General features: G+C 53.5%; 6 protein-coding genes across 6 annotated transcripts; all 6 read left to right on the forward strand.

The window, feature by feature from the left end:
* Positions 1–92: 92 nt before the first annotated feature.
* Triagg1_3311 (transcriptional regulator family: C2H2 zinc finger) lies at positions 93–1,830 on the forward strand (the record flags this gene model as incomplete). The annotated part of the gene is made up of 2 exons (XM_062897590.1): positions 93–220; positions 321–1,830. 2 exons carry the CDS (start codon positions 93–95, stop codon positions 1,828–1,830), a joined length of 1,638 nt encoding a protein of 545 aa, XP_062757835.1.
* Positions 1,831–3,920: 2,090 nt separating this feature from the next.
* Positions 3,921–4,892, forward strand: Triagg1_3312 (uncharacterized protein; the record flags this gene model as incomplete). Its single annotated transcript, XM_062897591.1, has 1 exon — positions 3,921–4,892. The coding sequence occupies one exon, from the start codon at positions 3,921–3,923 to the stop codon at positions 4,890–4,892; it is 972 nt and encodes a 323-aa protein (XP_062757836.1).
* A 1,122-nt stretch (positions 4,893–6,014) lies between these two features.
* Triagg1_3313 (uncharacterized protein) lies at positions 6,015–6,925 on the forward strand (the record flags this gene model as incomplete). Its single annotated transcript, XM_062897592.1, has 2 exons — positions 6,015–6,208; positions 6,292–6,925. 2 exons carry the CDS (start codon positions 6,015–6,017, stop codon positions 6,923–6,925), a joined length of 828 nt encoding a protein of 275 aa, XP_062757837.1.
* A 763-nt stretch (positions 6,926–7,688) lies between these two features.
* On the forward strand, positions 7,689–10,934 carry Triagg1_3314 (uncharacterized protein; the record flags this gene model as incomplete). The annotated part of the gene is made up of 1 exon (XM_062897593.1): positions 7,689–10,934. One exon carries the CDS (start codon positions 7,689–7,691, stop codon positions 10,932–10,934), a length of 3,246 nt encoding a protein of 1,081 aa, XP_062757838.1.
* A 987-nt stretch (positions 10,935–11,921) lies between these two features.
* On the forward strand, positions 11,922–12,434 carry Triagg1_3315 (uncharacterized protein; the record flags this gene model as incomplete). The annotated part of the gene is made up of 1 exon (XM_062897594.1): positions 11,922–12,434. The coding sequence occupies one exon, from the start codon at positions 11,922–11,924 to the stop codon at positions 12,432–12,434; it is 513 nt and encodes a 170-aa protein (XP_062757839.1).
* Positions 12,435–12,972: 538 nt separating this feature from the next.
* On the forward strand, positions 12,973–16,675 carry Triagg1_3316 (uncharacterized protein; the record flags this gene model as incomplete). Its single annotated transcript, XM_062897595.1, has 3 exons — positions 12,973–13,018; positions 13,222–15,526; positions 15,730–16,675. The coding sequence occupies 3 exons, from the start codon at positions 12,973–12,975 to the stop codon at positions 16,673–16,675; spliced, it is 3,297 nt and encodes a 1,098-aa protein (XP_062757840.1).
* Between the last annotated feature and the right edge of the window lie 485 nt (positions 16,676–17,160).

The following is a 17,160-nucleotide window of genomic DNA, read 5'->3' on the forward strand; positions in this document are numbered from 1 at the left end:
TTATAAGGGCTTCGACTCCCTGCTACACCGACCCGACAGACTCGATCTGTTAACAAGCTTCTTGCGACCGGTCCTAGCCATCCTTTTCCACCATGGCGAGCGTCCAGCCCGCCGCCGCGGGGCAGGCGACGTCGAGTTCGCATCCTTACACGTGCAACTCTTGTCAGGTCGCCTACCGAAATATCGATCTTCAAAAGGCTCACATGAAGAGTGACTGGCAGTGAGCGCGATTCTGATTCCGGAGGAGCCGGCTGGGGGGAGACCTCTGCCGTTGCTGCTCCTGATCTCTTGTTTTACCGCCTCTGACATGACAATTGTAGCCGATACAACCTGAAGCGACGAGTTGCCTCTTTGCCTCCCATTACCGCCGAGATCTTCACCGAAAAAGTCCTCCAGGCTCGTGCTGACACCACTGCCGAAGCTGACAAGGCCATGTTTGAGCGTGCCTGTGAACCGTGTGGCAAGACGTATTACAGCGAAAACGCCTACCGGAATCACTTGCTAAGCCAGAAACACAAGCAAAACAAGGCCAACCCGGCCAAGAGACACGATGACGAAACAACTTCTGTCATGAGCTCGACATTTTCTCTCGGAGAGCCGGCCTCTGCTGCTGACGAGGACGAGGATGTGGACTCTGCCGCCGAGGATGAGTTCAACCAAGTGATTGAAGGTCTCCAAAAGGCAAAGGTGACTGAGCAGCGTCCCTCGCCTGTCAAGAGACCGGCGGTTCCCCACCCCGCCTCGGAGAGCGAAACTACTGGCACCGAATCTACTCCCACTCCGGTACAGTCTGGATCTGAGCGAGTTTGGACTCTGGGAACATGCGTTTTCTGCAACTACGAATCCTCCTCACCTCCTCTGAACGTACAGCACATGGAACGCTTCCACGGAATGTTTATCCCTGAAAAGACATACATGGTCAACTTGGAGGGCCTCATTGGATATCTGCAAGAAAAGGTTGGAGAGGAACACCAGTGTCTCAGCTGTGGCAAGTTCAAGAACAACCTCTTTGCCGTGCAAACCCACATGCGAGACAAGGGCCACTGCAAGATTCCCTACTCAACGGAGCAGGATCAACTTGCAATTGGCGACTACTACGACTTCAGAAGTACCTACTCAGACGGAGAGGACGACGAAGAGTCGGACAGCGGCTCAACCGAAGACGGCAATGGCGGTGCCAAGCTGGGCGCACGACGAGAGGCCAAGGCCACTGGCGCCGAGGGAGAAGAGCTGGAGGAGGGAGAAGATGCAGATGGCTGGGAGACTGACAGCTCAGCTTCTTCGCTTGACTCTGAAGACTTGACTGCAGTCCCCGCGGAAGGTCACATCCACCAGTATGAGCGGTTGAACAAACATCCTCACCACAGCAAAAACGACCCTCGAAATCACCACCAAGCAGACGGATGGCACTCCAAGGCTCACAAGCACACCCACGCAGCGTTCTACGACGAGTACGAGCTGCATCTCCCGTCGGGCAGATCCGTCGGCCACCGTTCCCTCAACAAATATTACCGCCAGAACCTGTACAACCACCCTTCGGAGGAAGAGCGGGCAGAGCAGTTGCTACTTGAGGGCGCGCGGAATGACGAGGGCGTCGAGCCCAACAGCGAGAACCAAGTCGCCCTCATCAAGAACCGCAGACGTGAGATGGCGCCTCGTGGCGCTATTGGCATGGCTGGCGTCTCTGACGAGAAGAAGCGCGTAGCACGCAAGGACATGCAGCGCAACCGAGACCTGGAGCACTACCGGGCCAGGAAGACGGAGTACTCGTATGGTAAGAAGATGAACAACCAGAAGCACTACTATTACCGCGACTTGGCGGGTGGTTAGACGATAGGAGTTGATCTGAATTTAACGAGTTTCACGTTTCTGCATGATGTTGGCCATGTGACTTTGTTTCCCGCATCCTTGCGCCAATCAATCAACTTGACGAAAATTGTGTGATAAAGTGTGACTCGCTGTGACTCTACGGCATTTTGATGCAGCCGGCATGAGTTTGCACCCCAGAACTGGTTCCACCCTCATCTAGAAGGGAAATTATGGGACTGAAACGCATAAACAAGAATTTTGGGCTCTTTTGGATTTGAAAGAGTGCTGATGTCAGATGACACGTTGGGTTTCTTGATGCAGTCAGTTCCTGCAGCTGAGTAATTTAAAAATAAACATGACTTTTGTGTTTATACAGAGTTGGATAGTCTATGATGCGAACGGGTGTGTTTTGCCTCGATCCCTTTTCCAACCAACTTTGGTAATGGATGAGCGTCTATATATAGGGCAAAACCACCCAAGCATTCAAGGCCACACTCGCCACACTGCCTTGACCCGAACAGAAGCGGCTCTTCTCTTTTTTTCCTTGCCAGTGGCTCAGTAAGACCTTTTGTCGAAATTGGCGGGGTTGGCGGACCCCCGGTTTTGGATCACATCAGAATGCTGACAAGCTCCAGAACCAAGGCGGCGAGCTAGACTAGCAATAGCAGGGCAGGGCAGGGATTGGTTTGCTGGGCTGGGCTGGGCTGGATGTGGTTGTTTCCGAGGAACCACTGCGTGCCGAGTGTATTAATAGATGGGGTGCTGGAGATGTTACGGAGCAACGGGAGCAGAGAAGCTCCTTTTTGGGGGGACGAGGAGGGAGAGTTTGTCAATCACATGTTTTGTTGGATTGTCTATTCTGTAAGTGGTTGTATAAGTCGAGGTCATACAGTACCTAGATACGTATGTATGTAGGTGCTGCTTGAAACGAATAGCAGTGTACTAAGGTAAATGAATGAGAAGATGAATTGGGTCAATTATCGAGAGATTAGAGGTGGAAAATCAACAAACGGAGAAAGACAGCAAAGGGTGCACAGGGTGCGGAACATTTCTCGTTGGGCTTGGGTTGTTCCCAGCAAGAAAGTGGACAACAGGCCAGGAGCAGGAAGAGGCCCAATGGATTCTATTGCTAAAATTGGCACTCTTGTCTCTCTTCCTTGTTGTCCTTGTCTGGCCTCTGACTGGACCTGGGGTGAGCCTGCGCCCCGTCGGGCTGCGGCTGACGATCCCTGCATTTCCTCTGGACAGCAGGAGGAGAAAAAAGTTGCCTTAGTGCTCATGGCTTTGTTTCTTGCTTAGCCTGGGCTGCAATTTGGGCGGTTCGCCGCGTGATTGGCAAACGGAACGAGGGCATTCGCGAGGAGGCCAAGTCGAGGGTTGGCCCCAGCCACAGGGCAATAGTGGGAACGGTCCGTCATACATACTATTACCTTGTGAAGCAGCGGGAGGGAATTGATATAGCCGGATCACGGTCTATGCGGTGTGCCGTGTCTGGTGTTTTTTGATGAAGTGCGTTCCGCCCGCTTGACCAACCCTGTTCTGTTGCGGCTCTTCTCTCTCTCTCTCTCTTCTCTTCATCCCCTTCCTCTCTTTTTATCCGTCGTTTCGCCTTCGCTTTCCCACTGGGCTCCATCTGCGATCCACCCTTCCTGGTTGTTCTCCGTTCCCTGTACATACATAATACGACTCTAAATCTGGATCTGACGTCCCACGGACCGTCTGTGCGACCGCCTCCCTCGTGTTTGACCTGCGCCCAATCCCGCTCCATACATACGATCCTCGCCCAGAATTTTAGAAGTTCTTTTTTTCTTTTTTCTTTTGATCCTTTTGCATATTCAATTATTCTGTCTTTTGCTGGGCTTATCGTGACGAAACATTGGCTGTACGATTGCTACGACGGGCATTGAGCAGCTGCATACAGATAACGACATACAAACAAAAATAGACAAGGGTGGACCAACAAACAGCTTAACAAAGCAACGCAATACAACCCAACTCGACCAGGCTCTCGAGAATCATCAGTCGCCAGGACAGCAGGGGAGACAAGGTTGAATCCTACGAAGAACAAAAATAAAAGAACAAAAATAAAAAGCCCCCAAATCACAGCCGCAATGCCTCGCAGACGACTATGGGCCTTGACCTCTCTTTTCCTCCTCCTCGCCCCAGCGCTCGCCGCCGACGTCCACGCCGACTTCTCCTTCTATCCCGTCGGCGCCCAGGATTGTCTCAGCCAAGCTGCCACAACGTCAAAATGCGACGGCAACACCGTCATGGACCTCAACACCTGTCTGTGTGGCAATTGGGGCAACTTTGTGATTTTAACCGCCATATGCATTGGCAAGAACGACAAGGCGGATTCGGTGCCGGTGTATAAGACGATGGTGTCTGCGTGTGCGGATTCCAATACGCCGCTCAACGTGGCTCCCGACGTCTTTTACGGAGCCGTCAATGGCCAGCTCACGATGACGGCCTCGGCGGCCACAACAATGACGACGTCGACGACAACAAGCGCGACGACCTCGGCGACGACAACTACAACGACTACCGCGACTCCGACCGGCACGAGCACCGCGGCGCCCGTCAGCGAGAACCTCTCGACCGGCGCGACAATCGGCATCGCTCTCGGCGCGTCCTTTGGCGGCGTGGGCGCCATCGCAGGGCTCGTCTATTTCCTGCTCCGCCGGTCCAAGAAGCAGGGCGAGGAGTTCCACCCCATGCTGCCCAATTCCACCGAGGAGGCCCGCCCCTTCGGCGGCCAACATCCGCCGCTGTCCGAGCCCACGCCGTCGCCGGGCATCGCGAGCACCTTTTCCGAGGCCAAGCGGGCGTCGTGGGTGTCGCCGCTGCAGAGCCCCGATCCGTACCGGTACTCGGCGGCGACGTGGGATGCGACGCAGGGCGCGTACCAGGGGCCGTATGCGCCTCCGGAGGGCGCCGTCGAGCTGCCGCCGCAGACGGCGAGTGTTGCGAGCAGCGCTTCGGGCATGGTGTTTGAGATGGACGCGACGACGTCGCAGCTGTCGTCGGGGCCGGTTGAGATACAGGGGGATGTGCCGCCGTTTACAGATCACGGGAGGAGGTGATTTTGCATGATTGTGCGGTGTTTTGTTCTATTCTGGGTTTTTGCGGTCTTCGTTTCTATATTTTACATGTTAGCCGGGAGTCATTGCTTGCGAAGAGGGTACATCTTGTGATTCTGGAAGAATATACGGCCAAAGGCTGGTGGCGTTGTTTTTTTTTCTTTGTCTTTTATTATTATTATTATTCTACTCTGAATACGGAGTTGTGCATTGCGTGGAATGGAAATCTGAGCGGCTGGGGAGTTGGAGTTGGACATGGTCTCGCACCATTGACTATGGGCTTGATTTCGGTAGAAGCGTGTAGTGAAAAAATCATTGCCGTTTTCGCTGTTGATTATGAGTAATACTGCTTACTTTATGTCGTTGAGTGAGATGGGCGAGGCTGTGGATGCCAAGAGATGAGGCTTCCTAGGTGAGATTGACCATCTCAACGATCTCAACGTACAGGTATCAAGGCGAAGAGCTAAGAGATTGGGGTGAGTTGAGGAAGAGAGAATATATGTATGCAATACAGCTTCATTGCAATGTGAGGGGATCTAATCATCATTCTGTCGCATGCAATGTAACCTTACGATTGAGGCTGTGTTCACATGTAATCAACTTATTCATATCAAGGTGAGATTCTCTTCTACAACTTATAGAATACATCGGGTAACTTCTACCCAACTGCAACAGGGCGTGAAACTCACGAGCACAGGTAGTTCATGTACAAGCCAGCTCCGCTAGAATGGCGCCCTGATTGGATAGATGGATCGGAATGGGTTGCGGAATTTAGCATGTGCCTGAGCCGACCGGCATGATAAACAATACAACAGCTTCAGGCTCAAACCTTGTCCCCGCATCTGGACAGGACCTTTTTTCTTCTTCTTCCGTCTCCGTTCCAGGCATTCGAGCGTTGGAGATGGCTTCGGAAAAGAGAAACGTCCTCATTACGGGGTATGTATTCTGATTCCAGCTGATTTTGTCCATTTCATTCATTTACTTGTTTGTGTGTTTTGGGCCTTCTCTAATAGGCATTGACTTGGTTATAGCTGTACGCCTGGAGGCATTGGCCATGCTCTAGCCTTGGAGTTTCATCGCAAAGGTGCGTCAACAGTGTTTACATCTCAACATGTGCTTTCAAAAATGCTGACTTTGTGGATGTGTCGAGGTTGCCATGTCATTGCTTCAGCACGAAATCCCGATGTGCTCAAGGATTTGGCGGCCATGGGCATGAGCGCCGTCCAGCTGGATGTCACCAACGGCGACAGCATCAAGGCTTGCAAAGCCGAGGTTGCCAACATCACCGGCGGCAAGCTTGATATTCTCGTCAACAATGCGTAAGCAGCCTTGCCGTTCTTCGGGCTTGATCTACACGCTTTCTCATATCGTCGCTTACATCCACTAACAACGAGCCTCGCAGCGGCCGGACTCACACCATTCCGGCTCTAGACATTGAGATTGACGATGTCCGGCAGACGTACGAGACCAACGTCTTTGGCCCCATGTTCGCGATCCAAGCCTTCGCCGAGCTCCTCATCGCCGCGCGAGGCCTCGTCGTCAACATCTCCTCCATCAGCTCCATCAGCCCTTACATCTTCGGCTCCGTCTACGCCTCCACCAAGGGCGCCATCAACAGCTATTCGCGCGTGCTGCGCCTGGAGCTCAAGCCCTTCAACGTCCGCGTCATGGTCGCCATGGCCGGCACCGTGCGGTCCCAGATCGCCAGCCACCCGCACCGCGCGCTGCCCAGCACGTCGCTCTACATGCCCATCAACGACTTTTTCCAGCGCCGCCTGGTCTTTAGCCAGAACAACGCGACGGTGCCGACGGAGGTGTTTGCGAGGAAGCTCGTGGCCGCTGCGCTCAGGGGCGAGGGTTATCTCGGAGGGTTGGTTGGGGGTTCGCCGGATTGGTTTTGGGCGGGGGGGTTTTCGACAAAGGTTTGGCTGCTTTCGATGGTGCCGGCATGGGTTTCTGAGTGGGCTATGGGCGTCTTCTTCGGAATTGCTGGCTTGAAGAGGACAATCACTCAGGCACGTCTGAAGCAGAGTTAGATTTGGGGGTTGAGATTGATGAGAGTGCTCGATACAACGCGGAGCTTTTGTTTGGGAGGTCCGATATAGGGACCTTTTCTTACTATTTAATATCGTGAGTCACTATTGACGTTCGTAGGATCGCTGCCCATTTTGGATTGTGTTGTTGGGGAGTGCCCTTGTCATTGGATGGTGGCTAATATACAGCTCGGGGATTTCCTGATATGGTAAATCCAGAGTCTTTTGCTGCACCACCGTAAAAGATGCTTGACTCGCCACGAGCCTGAGAATCGATAAAAATTTATAACAACCTCGATATCAGTAGACGATTCAATAAATTATTACAGCGTATAGCGTTTTCTTTTCAGCTGATAGAGTACCGTTCATCTCAACGCCACTCATCCCTGCTATAGCGGCTGACCTAACTCAATCGCAACCACTAGCTTAGGGGCTGAAGCAAAGCACCGCCTCAGGCAATACTCAAGGCAGCCTCAACATCAACTTTAAGCCCTTTTCGATTACTCTCGTTTAACCTTGTGCTCTTCCCCGTAGGCAAGTTCGGCACTGACTCAACGGCCAAATCCATCCAATGGCCTTTGTTCGGATCGGCGTGACTCAACCGGAGCACCTGGCTAATAAGCTTTTATTTGTTTACTCATAACGGCATATATATATATGACATGTCTGTCCACACAGTAAATCATCTAAATCAGCTCTCTCATCATTCAAAACTCCAAGGCCCTTCTCCCTGTGACTTGGACTCGGAAGGACCAGATTCGCCAAGATGTCATCAGCATCAGCATCAGCATCACAGGATGCGGCCAAAGGCCCCTTTGACCTCCTCTTGCTAATGGACGCCACCTCGTCCATGAGCACCTTTATTGATGCCCTCAACAAGTCTCTCCCAGAAGTCATCAGCATATCGGCACTGACGGGATGCTTCGAGAGAATAGGAGTCCTCGCCTACCGCGACTACTGTGACGGTAACGACAAGCTTACCGCGTGGTCGGGCTGGTGCTCGCCCGCGGGAAAGGTCCAGGGAGAAGATGTTGTATCACAGGAAGCTGTACTGGAAATGGCTCGCAAGATGATCCCCTACGGCGGCGGTGATTGGCCAGAGGCTGCAAAGACAGGTCTCGCAAAGGCACACAGCGTCATGAGACCAGAGGCAACGACAATCATCTTGCTGTATGCGGATGCTCCTCCTCATTTCAAGGAGATATCTGACAGGGACAACTTTTCCATGGAGCGCACGGCACTTGCAAACTCCAAGCTGTGGGGGGACGATGGAAAGTTATTCATAGACTGGACATCAGCAGCCAAGACACTTCGGTCCGGACCCAAGAAGGCTGTGGTGTTTAGCATGATCCAGCAGATTAGCGTCAACGCGCTCTCGCCCTACCTATATCTATCTACAGTCACCGGGGGCCATTTGTTCGAGATTGAGCACATGGTGTCTGACAAAATCTCCCAGTTGACTATTGGCGTCTTGCTTACATGGATGAGACTTGGAAAGGCAGTCGCCGACTCGAAAACGCAGCTTGGGTACTTGACAAAGTACAAGTCGACCACGGATATCCTAACAGCCAACAATGAGGAGGATAAGCTCATGGAGAAGTACGTTGCCAAGGGCAATTACGGACGAACCCCAGCTATACGCATATGCAGCGACAATGTTGAAACCCAGCCTGTCACCCTTGGTGTCGTGCCGGGCCTCATCAAGACCCGCGGCCCCAAGGTCGAGAGCTTCGCCGAAAGGTACACCAACGATGACAAATACAAGGAAATGGCCATTCGGCAGCTCAGAACCATCATTGAGAGCAACGTGTCGGCCATTTCGTTGAATCCCATATTTGGAAGTCTGTGGCGGGTTGTCTGTAATGACCGGCTCAACCCTGCGCGGGATGAGCTTATTCCACTCTTTGGCCTTCACGTGGACAGGATCTCGGACGCTGATGAAAAGGCACGAATGAAGGCGTGGCTTGCTGAGTCGTACAACTACGCTGATGAGATCAACGCACTCATCGAGGCCGTGGCCCCTGAAGATCGCTTCCCGATGCTATTCCTAGATCCCACAGCAGACTTTGGGATTGTGGAGGATGCTGAGGGCGAGAAGCGGCGATTGCAGGACTTTACTCGATCCGAATTGCTTGAGATTGGAAGATCGTGTGACTACAAAATCCTTCGACGCCTGGGCAAGGTCTTGACCCGCCTGACATTTGTTGGTGCCAAAGATGAGCTGCCCCATCACATCCAGACCATGGATCCCAAGAGCGCCGTGCCCTGCGTGCCTCTCGCCCTGGCAAAGGCGGAACACAACCGGGATTTCTGGAAAATCCTCTTGCATGCCGTCCTCCCGGGAACAAAGCTGGGGGCCCGTCCCGCCTGCTTGTTGGCTGCGCTCGCCCTTCGCATGGGCATCGTTCCCCTGCGAGAGGCGGCAGACAGAGAGTTGCTGGCATTCAGTGGAAACTGGAATACGCTGGATATCCCTGAAACGTGGAACTTGGGCTGCCTCAACCTCTTGCTAGATGCTGATAACGACTACGAGAAGAGGGTTGCCGAGGGCGTGACTACACGCCCTTCCGACGAGGCGAGAGTACTCTCCGTCAAGGATCGAGATACATTCAGGGCACTCGTGAATTACAAGATGCTGGAGCTGAATCTCGACACCGTCCTTGAGGCGCAGATTACCTGGACTCCGGAAAAGACAAAGGTAGCCCTAGGCCCTCTGGTCGTATGCAAAAAGTGCCAGTTTCCGCGATCCGTCACCATCATGGCCCATGGAGGCGTATGCGGCATGTGTGATATTGAGGGCAATGACTGCTCATGTTCAGCATGCAGCACTGTACCAGAACACGGGGAACGCCTCAAGACCAACGTCTCGGCTGATCAGACAGAATCATCGGAGGCGTACTGGGTCGAATGCGGACAAACTTCCTGCAGAGCTCAGTATGTAGTCTACAATCCAAACGATCTTCGGGTGCGCCCCAAGTGCTTCTTTTGTCGACACACCAACGGAATCTCCAAGAATGCCAAGGACAGTTACCGGAGAGATGTGGGAAAGGCGCCCACAGTCGAATGTTCCACGTGCCTGGGTCGAATTATCTGGCCAGAAGAGTACCGGCCTGATGACCTCGACCTATCCAAGTATCAGTGTCCCGCGTGCAATGCCGGCAAAAAGACGATTGTCGGGGAAGAGACCACGGCACGGAAGCTGAGCAGCGAGAACAACTGGGATTGGCTTCTGAAGAACGAGGACAAGACGATCAAGCAGCCCTTCAACGGCAGGACGGTCTTTTACACGGCCTCGAACAGCAATCTCGCCGATATAGACACCAAGGTGGAGATTCTCCCTGCTTCTGACGAGAGCAGCTTCACCATCCGAGGGAAACTCGTGCGCAACCCTGATGAGCTCAGGGCGTCTCTGCTGCACTGGGTCCGCTCTCGGCGAACCGAGTCTGCTACGTGCAGCTTGTGTTTCTCGAGCATTCGGAAGAACGACGCTCTCCCTGCGTGCGGGCGTTCCGGCTGCCATCAGGTCATCTGCAGCAACTGTCGCGACAGCTGGTACGGCATCAACGCCCCAGGCCGCATCCTCAACATTCCCGCGCTCAACTGCCCCTTTTGCCGCCGCCGGCCAGCTCCCAAGGCCATCAGCAAGTTCCGCCTGCACCAGGTCGGCCAGCTCCGCGCCGCGCTTGAAGAGAGCGGCTCTTGGATCTACGCGTGGTGCAAGGAATGCGGCTTCGCGAGGAAGTACGTCGAGCGGGTTTGTGCGGCGGGGGCGCCGGCTGAAGTGGCCGACTGGATATGTGAAGAGTGCACGCCGTATTTGGTAGGGGGGGAGAAGCACATTCGAAAGTGTCCTGGGTGTGGAGTGGCGACGGAGAAGACGTATGGGTGTGATCATATTACTTGTCCTTGTGGAACGCATTGGTGCTATGCGTGTGGGAAGAAGAGCGATGAGGAGAGGATTTATGAGCATATGGAGGAGGAGCATGGGGGGTTATACTGGGGAGAGGATTGATGGAATGTTTATAGCTGGTGCTTTTCTGGTGAGGATAGTATGCTCTTGTTGATATTTTGGCGATGTTTGTAGATGATGTGTTGAGATGATTTGGTTCTTTGCATGTGTATATCTCTATACCGATTGCATGTACTTGTCTGGTCAATGATGAGTTCGACTTTGATTATCTTAAAGACACTCTAATACCATGGTCTAGTCTACTAGAAGATATTCAAATATTATCATTCTATTTACTAGACATTTACAATGGATGTAGTGATGTCGTCGACATATCGAAACTGATGCCGAGTGATACAGAGAACCGCTACCCTACAATTGCATGGGTTGGTGTAAGTGACGTGTGAGCGCCCTCCAAGTACTCCGTACATTTCACGGTATTTTGTCAATGGCAGTACGATACAGGTGATTGAATGAGAAAAAAAAAGTTGGTATGTATTGTTTTATAGCTCAATATTTACAAACTCTTCCCTACCGTTATGATATCCTTCTTCAGCCCTCATGTAGATTTCTGGTGCCCAAGTTACCAACGAGATACATGCGAATACCTGCTCACTCTTACATCACCTCACAGATCCCTGCAGCAAAGTTACGTGGTGGCGGGTCACTACTGATAGCGCTACAACAGCAGTGTGCAGCGACTCTGCTAACAGACGGTACAGGCAGTCTCGTGCTTCTTGGAGCTTCAATGTCGCTGACACAGATTCGGTTTCGGGCTGTGCCTTGGTCGTGTGCTTCGCCTCGCGTGCTTGCTTCAAATTGCTCCTGATCTTGGCCGAGGGAGCCGATCGAATCTTTCTTCTTTTCATCATCATGAGTAGACTGACCACAGCTTTTGTACACTTGAACTGAATCAGACCATCTGCGCACGTATCCTTTGCCTTGATAATACTAAACTCGGCACTTTTCTGTTTATTTACAGCAGGCCTGCAACCTCTTCGACCACAACTACATCTACGTCTACATCGCTGGTAAAACACCAAGGAAAACATGTCTCGATTTTCCCGCTACGACTCCGACGAAGAGCGCCTCCCTGCGGGCATGACCCGCGTTGGCTACGATGCCGACACCCAAGTCTACACTTTCTCAGACATGGACGGCAGCCTCTGGGTATCCGCTCCGGGCAACCAGTACGGACGGCTGACGCGAGTCTCCGGGCCAACCCTCGCCGACGATGCGAGCGACTCGGAGCCGTTCCTCGAGTCGCAGACGCCGATGCCCAAGACGTCGTGGCGCCACGACATGATGCCGCTGCTCAACTTTGGCGTCCTGGTCGGGCTGTCGCTGCTGGTGCTCTTCTGGTTCATCGGCCGCCGGGCGCCGGAGGAGGCGCTCGAGGTGGTCGTCAAGTGTCCCGGGCGCAGCGTCACGGCTGCGGCGGGCGATTCGTGCTGGGACTTGGCCCAGGCGGAGGGCATCAGCGTTGGCGAGATTGAGGCGATGAATTCGGGGCTGGATTGTGGCAAGCTTGCGGTTGGCTACGAGGTTTGTCTCTCGGTGTGATTTTTGATTTGGGGGAAATCTGATGATGTTTTTTTTTTTTTGGCATGACATGCTTGCTCTTCCATTCGCTGGTTGTCCTTATCTCACGCTCTCTCTCTCTCTCTCTCTTACCTTGAATTCTCCCTGCCGCATTCATTCCTCGAGCTTCAATAGGTCGAACACACCTAGACAGCTACAGTAGCGCTTATCTACATAGCATTTGATCAAATCTCCATCAACAGAGCAAAACAAAACAGAGCAAAACAAAACAGCTTCAGGCCCCCCAGATAATGGCGGCTATAGTTCGGCGCAATAGCTCTGTCTTGAACTGGCCTGGTCGCAATTTGGCAACGGGGGACTCGAAGCCCCTCGGCCAAGCGGGGCAGGAAAAAAAAGTCCCTGCTTTGGTTGGAGTTCTGGATATTAATTTTTTTTCCCCTCTAGGCGAAAATAAATAAAATCTTTTTTTTCGCACCTCGTCCACAGGACTTTTTTTTCTTTCTCCTTCTTCATCTTTTGCATTTCCCTTGGTCGCGGTGCTTCCAAGCGAATAGTCAAGATGGACAAGGAAAAGCTCACCCAGTTGCTGCAGGCCAGCCAAGTTCGTAAGTTGCTTTGTCTTTGTCTTTGTTCTTATCTCTGCGCATCTTCGTTGCCTGCTCGTCGCGCGAGTTTGATCTCTTCTCCTCGTGAACGTGAACGCGCACACCGGTTGAAGAGATGAGACTTGCAAACGAGGATGGAGATTCTGCTCTACTCTATCCTACCCGAGGAAATCCTTTTTACTGACACGTCGTCTTTGCGCAAGCCAACACGGAACAGGTCAAGGCCGTCACAGCCGACCTCCAGAAGAACTACTACTCCAAGCCCGAGTCTCTTCTTCTTCTGATCGAGATCGCTCTTACACACGCGGAGAATGCCGTGCGACAGCTGGCTTCCGTCCAGGCTCTGCGCCTCGTCTCCAAGTTCTGGTCTTCCACTTCCCAGGACCAGAAGCCTCTCGTCCGCTCCCATCTTCTCGAGGGCACTCTGAAGGAGACATCGGCTCCCAACCGCCACTCTCTGGCGCGCCTGGTTGCTGGCATCGTGGGCGAGGATATGGAGGCCGGCGATGGCGAGGACTTCCTGAAGCAGCTCCTGCCCCTCAACACCAGCGACAACGTCGTCCACCGTGAGGTCGGCTCCTTTGTCCTCTATGCCATGCTGGAGGATGAGCCTACCCACTTCGGCGACCACACCGATCAGCTGCTCCAGCTGTTCCAGTCTCGCATCAACGATGAGAGCAAGGAGGTCCGCATGAACATTGTCCGCGCCATTGGCGCCATCCTCATGCTCATCGACCCCGAGGAGGACCCCCAGGCCCTCAAGGTCATGCAGGGCTTCGTTCCCAGCCTGGTCAACATCCTCAAGGCCACCGTCGAGGCTGGCGACGAGGAGAGCTACGGCACCGTCTTTGACGTCTTCCACTCCTTTATCGCCTACGACTCTGCCCTCCTCTCCCTTCACCTGCGCGACCTGCTCATGTTCATGATTGAGCTGGCCGGCAACACCAACGCCGAGGACGACCCTCGTTCTCAAGCCCTTGGCTTCCTCATCCAGGTCGTGTCTTACCGTCGCATGAAGATCCAGGCCATGAAGGATGTTGGCGCTGAGCTCATGATCAAGGCTATGCACATCGTCATTGACCTGGACTCCGAAGATGAGGAGGACATGTCTCCTGCCAGAGTCGCCATCAGCCTGATTGACCAGCTGGCCAACGAGCTCCCCCCTCGCCAGGTGATTGTGCCTCTTCTTGAGCAGTTCCCCGTCTTCGCCACCAACCAGGACCCGCGCTTCCGTATGGCTGCCATGCTGGCCCTCGGCAACGCTGCAGAGGGTGCTCCTGACTTCATCTCCACCCAGCTCCAGCCTCTCCTCCCCACCATCATCAACCTGCTGCTCGACTCCGAGCTCAAGGTCAGACACGCTGCCCTCGTTGGCCTCATCCACCTTGCCGAGGAGATGGCCGATGAGATGGTTTCCCACCACCAGCAGATCATTGAGGCTGTCCTGAAGAACCTGGAGTCTGCCTCTCAGGGTCCTTCTGACAAGACCAACATCAGCATCATCCGATGCGCCTGTGGTGCCCTTGACACCTTTGGCGACGGCATCGACACCAAGATCATGGCTCAGTACGGCCCTACCCTGATTGGCCCCATGGTCAAGCTGCTTGACCACGAGGACTTTGGCGTCAAGGCTGCCGCCGCCTCTGCTCTCGGTGCCATTGCCGCCTCCATGGAGAAGGACTTCCAGCCCTACTTCGAGAACGTCATGAAGTCTCTGGGCAACTTTGTCATGATCAAGGACAGCGAGGATGCTATGAACCTCCGAAGTTCTACCTGCGACAGCCTGGGCCGTATTGCCTTGGCCGTTGGCCCCGAGGCCTTCCAGCCCTACGTCATGGACCTCATGAAGGCCAGCGAGGAGGCTCTCAGCCTCGACAACCCCAGACTCAAGGAGACGAGCTTTATCCTCTGGTCCAACCTGTCCAAGGTCTACCACGAGCAGTTTGAGCACTTCCTTGACGGTGTCTTCAAGGGCATCTTCTCCTCTCTGGAGCTGGAGGACGAGGAGCTGGACATCCCTGGCCTCGACGCCAGCCAGCTCGAGGATGGCCACCTCATCGTCGGAGGAAAGCGCATCAAGGTCAAGGCGCACAGCGAGGAAGACCTCGCCATTGCTAGTGGCGGCGAGGACGAGTGGGATGACATTGAGGATCTCGCAGACCTCGCTGGTGGCACCACCGCCGTGGCCATGGAGCAGGAGATTGCCCTCGACGTTCTCGGAGACGTCATCTCCAACTCTTGCAACATGAACAACCTCGAGACTTATGTCGAGAAGACCATTGAGAAGGTTGTTCCCTTCACCGACCACGACTACGAGGGCTGCCGTAAGACTGCCATTTCTACTCTCTGGCGAACCTATGCCCGTGTCTTCCAGGTCTGGGAGGAGGGCTCTGGTTCCAAGTGGCAGCCTGGCATTCCCCCTAAGCCTACTCCCCCCGAGTCCATTGTCAAGATTGGCCAGACTCTCCACGAGTCTACCATGACCATCTGGGCCAATGACAGCGATCGGTACGTTTCTCTCCATCTTATTTCCGCTTATTATCACCCCACTATTTGCATGATGACAACATTGCGTTATACCCAGCTCACTCAGATGCAATATGCACTTGCTGAGAACGCGTGTAATCTACTTCTGATCTTGCTCCTATTCTCCCACACTGTTATTTCTGAATCTTGAAATGCGAGTGTCTTTGCTAACCGAAGCGAACTAGGTCTGTCGTTACTGACATCAACCGCAACGTTGCCGCCACCCTCAAGGCCTGCGGTCCTGCGGTCCTTGCTTCCAAGGATGGTATGCTGCAGGAGGTTGTTTCTGTTGTCACTCTTCTCATCACCCGCTCTCACCCTTGCCAGCTGGATCTCGGCGACGAGGACGAGGAGCAGGAGGTTGAGGATTCTGGATCTTCAGAGTACGACTGGCTGGCCATTGACACCGCTCTCGACGTCATTGTTGGTCTTGCTGCCTCTCTGGGCCCTGACTTTGGCGAGCTGTGGCAGATCTTCGAGAAGGCCATCTACAAGATGGCTAGCTCGACCGAGGATCTCCAGCGCTCCACTGCCATCGGCACCATTGCTGAGATCATCAAGTACACTGGCCAGGCCGTCACCCCCTACACCGAGTCTATTGGACAGGCCCTCATGCGCCGTCTCTCGGACCCTGACGCCCTGACCAAGTCCAACGCCGCCTACGCTGTTGGTCTGTTGGTCTTCCACTCCACCGACACCGGCAAGACTATCCCCATCTACCCCCAGCTTTGGGAGAAGCTTGAGCCCATGCTGGCCATCCAGGAGATGCGCATTACCGACAATGTCGCTGGTGCTCTCTCCCGCATGATGATCAAGCATGCCGACGCTGGCTTCGTTTCCCAGGCCCTCCCTGCGATTGTCAACATCCTGCCTCTCCAGGAGGAGTACGAGGAGAACGAGCCCATCTACCAGGCCATCCACGCTCTCTACAACCAGTCCGACGAGACTGTCCAGCAGCTGACTCCTCAGCTGATTGGCATCTTCGAGAAGGTCCTCTCACCCCCCGAGGACCAGCTCGAGCCCGAGACTCGCCAGCTCCTCAGCCGAACCGTGCAGGCTCTGTACGGAGCCAAACCGGAGCTGTTTGCCAATAACCCCAACCTGCTGCAGCTGGCCAGCGCCTCTCAGTAGAGCGAGAGTAGTGGCAGTGCAAAGGCGTTGAGCGAAATTAAAAAAAGACAGCAAAAAAGCAAATGGCGATGTGGACGATGACAGACATGAAGACATGACCTATACCCCTTTTGATGAGTTACACACACAAAAAAAAACGTTGATGGGATGAAGGAGGGTATACTAGGGAAACAACAACAACAAACAACAACAAAACTTGGGAAGCGTTTAATTAGAAGGGTTGGACTTGAACAGCATAGAATATATATATAAGGTATATATGTTGGGCTCTTTTCTGGGAGGTTGGTTTTGATGGGATTAACACAAATTGGGCTTGATGGGAGGATGGGTGGGAACTACAAGACGATGTAGAAAAACGAAAGTCGGAAATACAAAATGACAATATGATGAAGAAGATGCCTCTCTACTCAATGATCATTGTTTGTTCATGTAAAGGTAATATGTATGTTCAATGCTATGCCTATGTACTAATGCTGATGATGCTG

This window comes from Trichoderma aggressivum (assembly GCF_033847375.1).
Source record: "Trichoderma aggressivum f. europaeum strain CBS 100526 chromosome Unknown scaffold_009, whole genome shotgun sequence".
NCBI lineage: Eukaryota > Fungi > Ascomycota > Sordariomycetes > Hypocreales > Hypocreaceae > Trichoderma > Trichoderma aggressivum.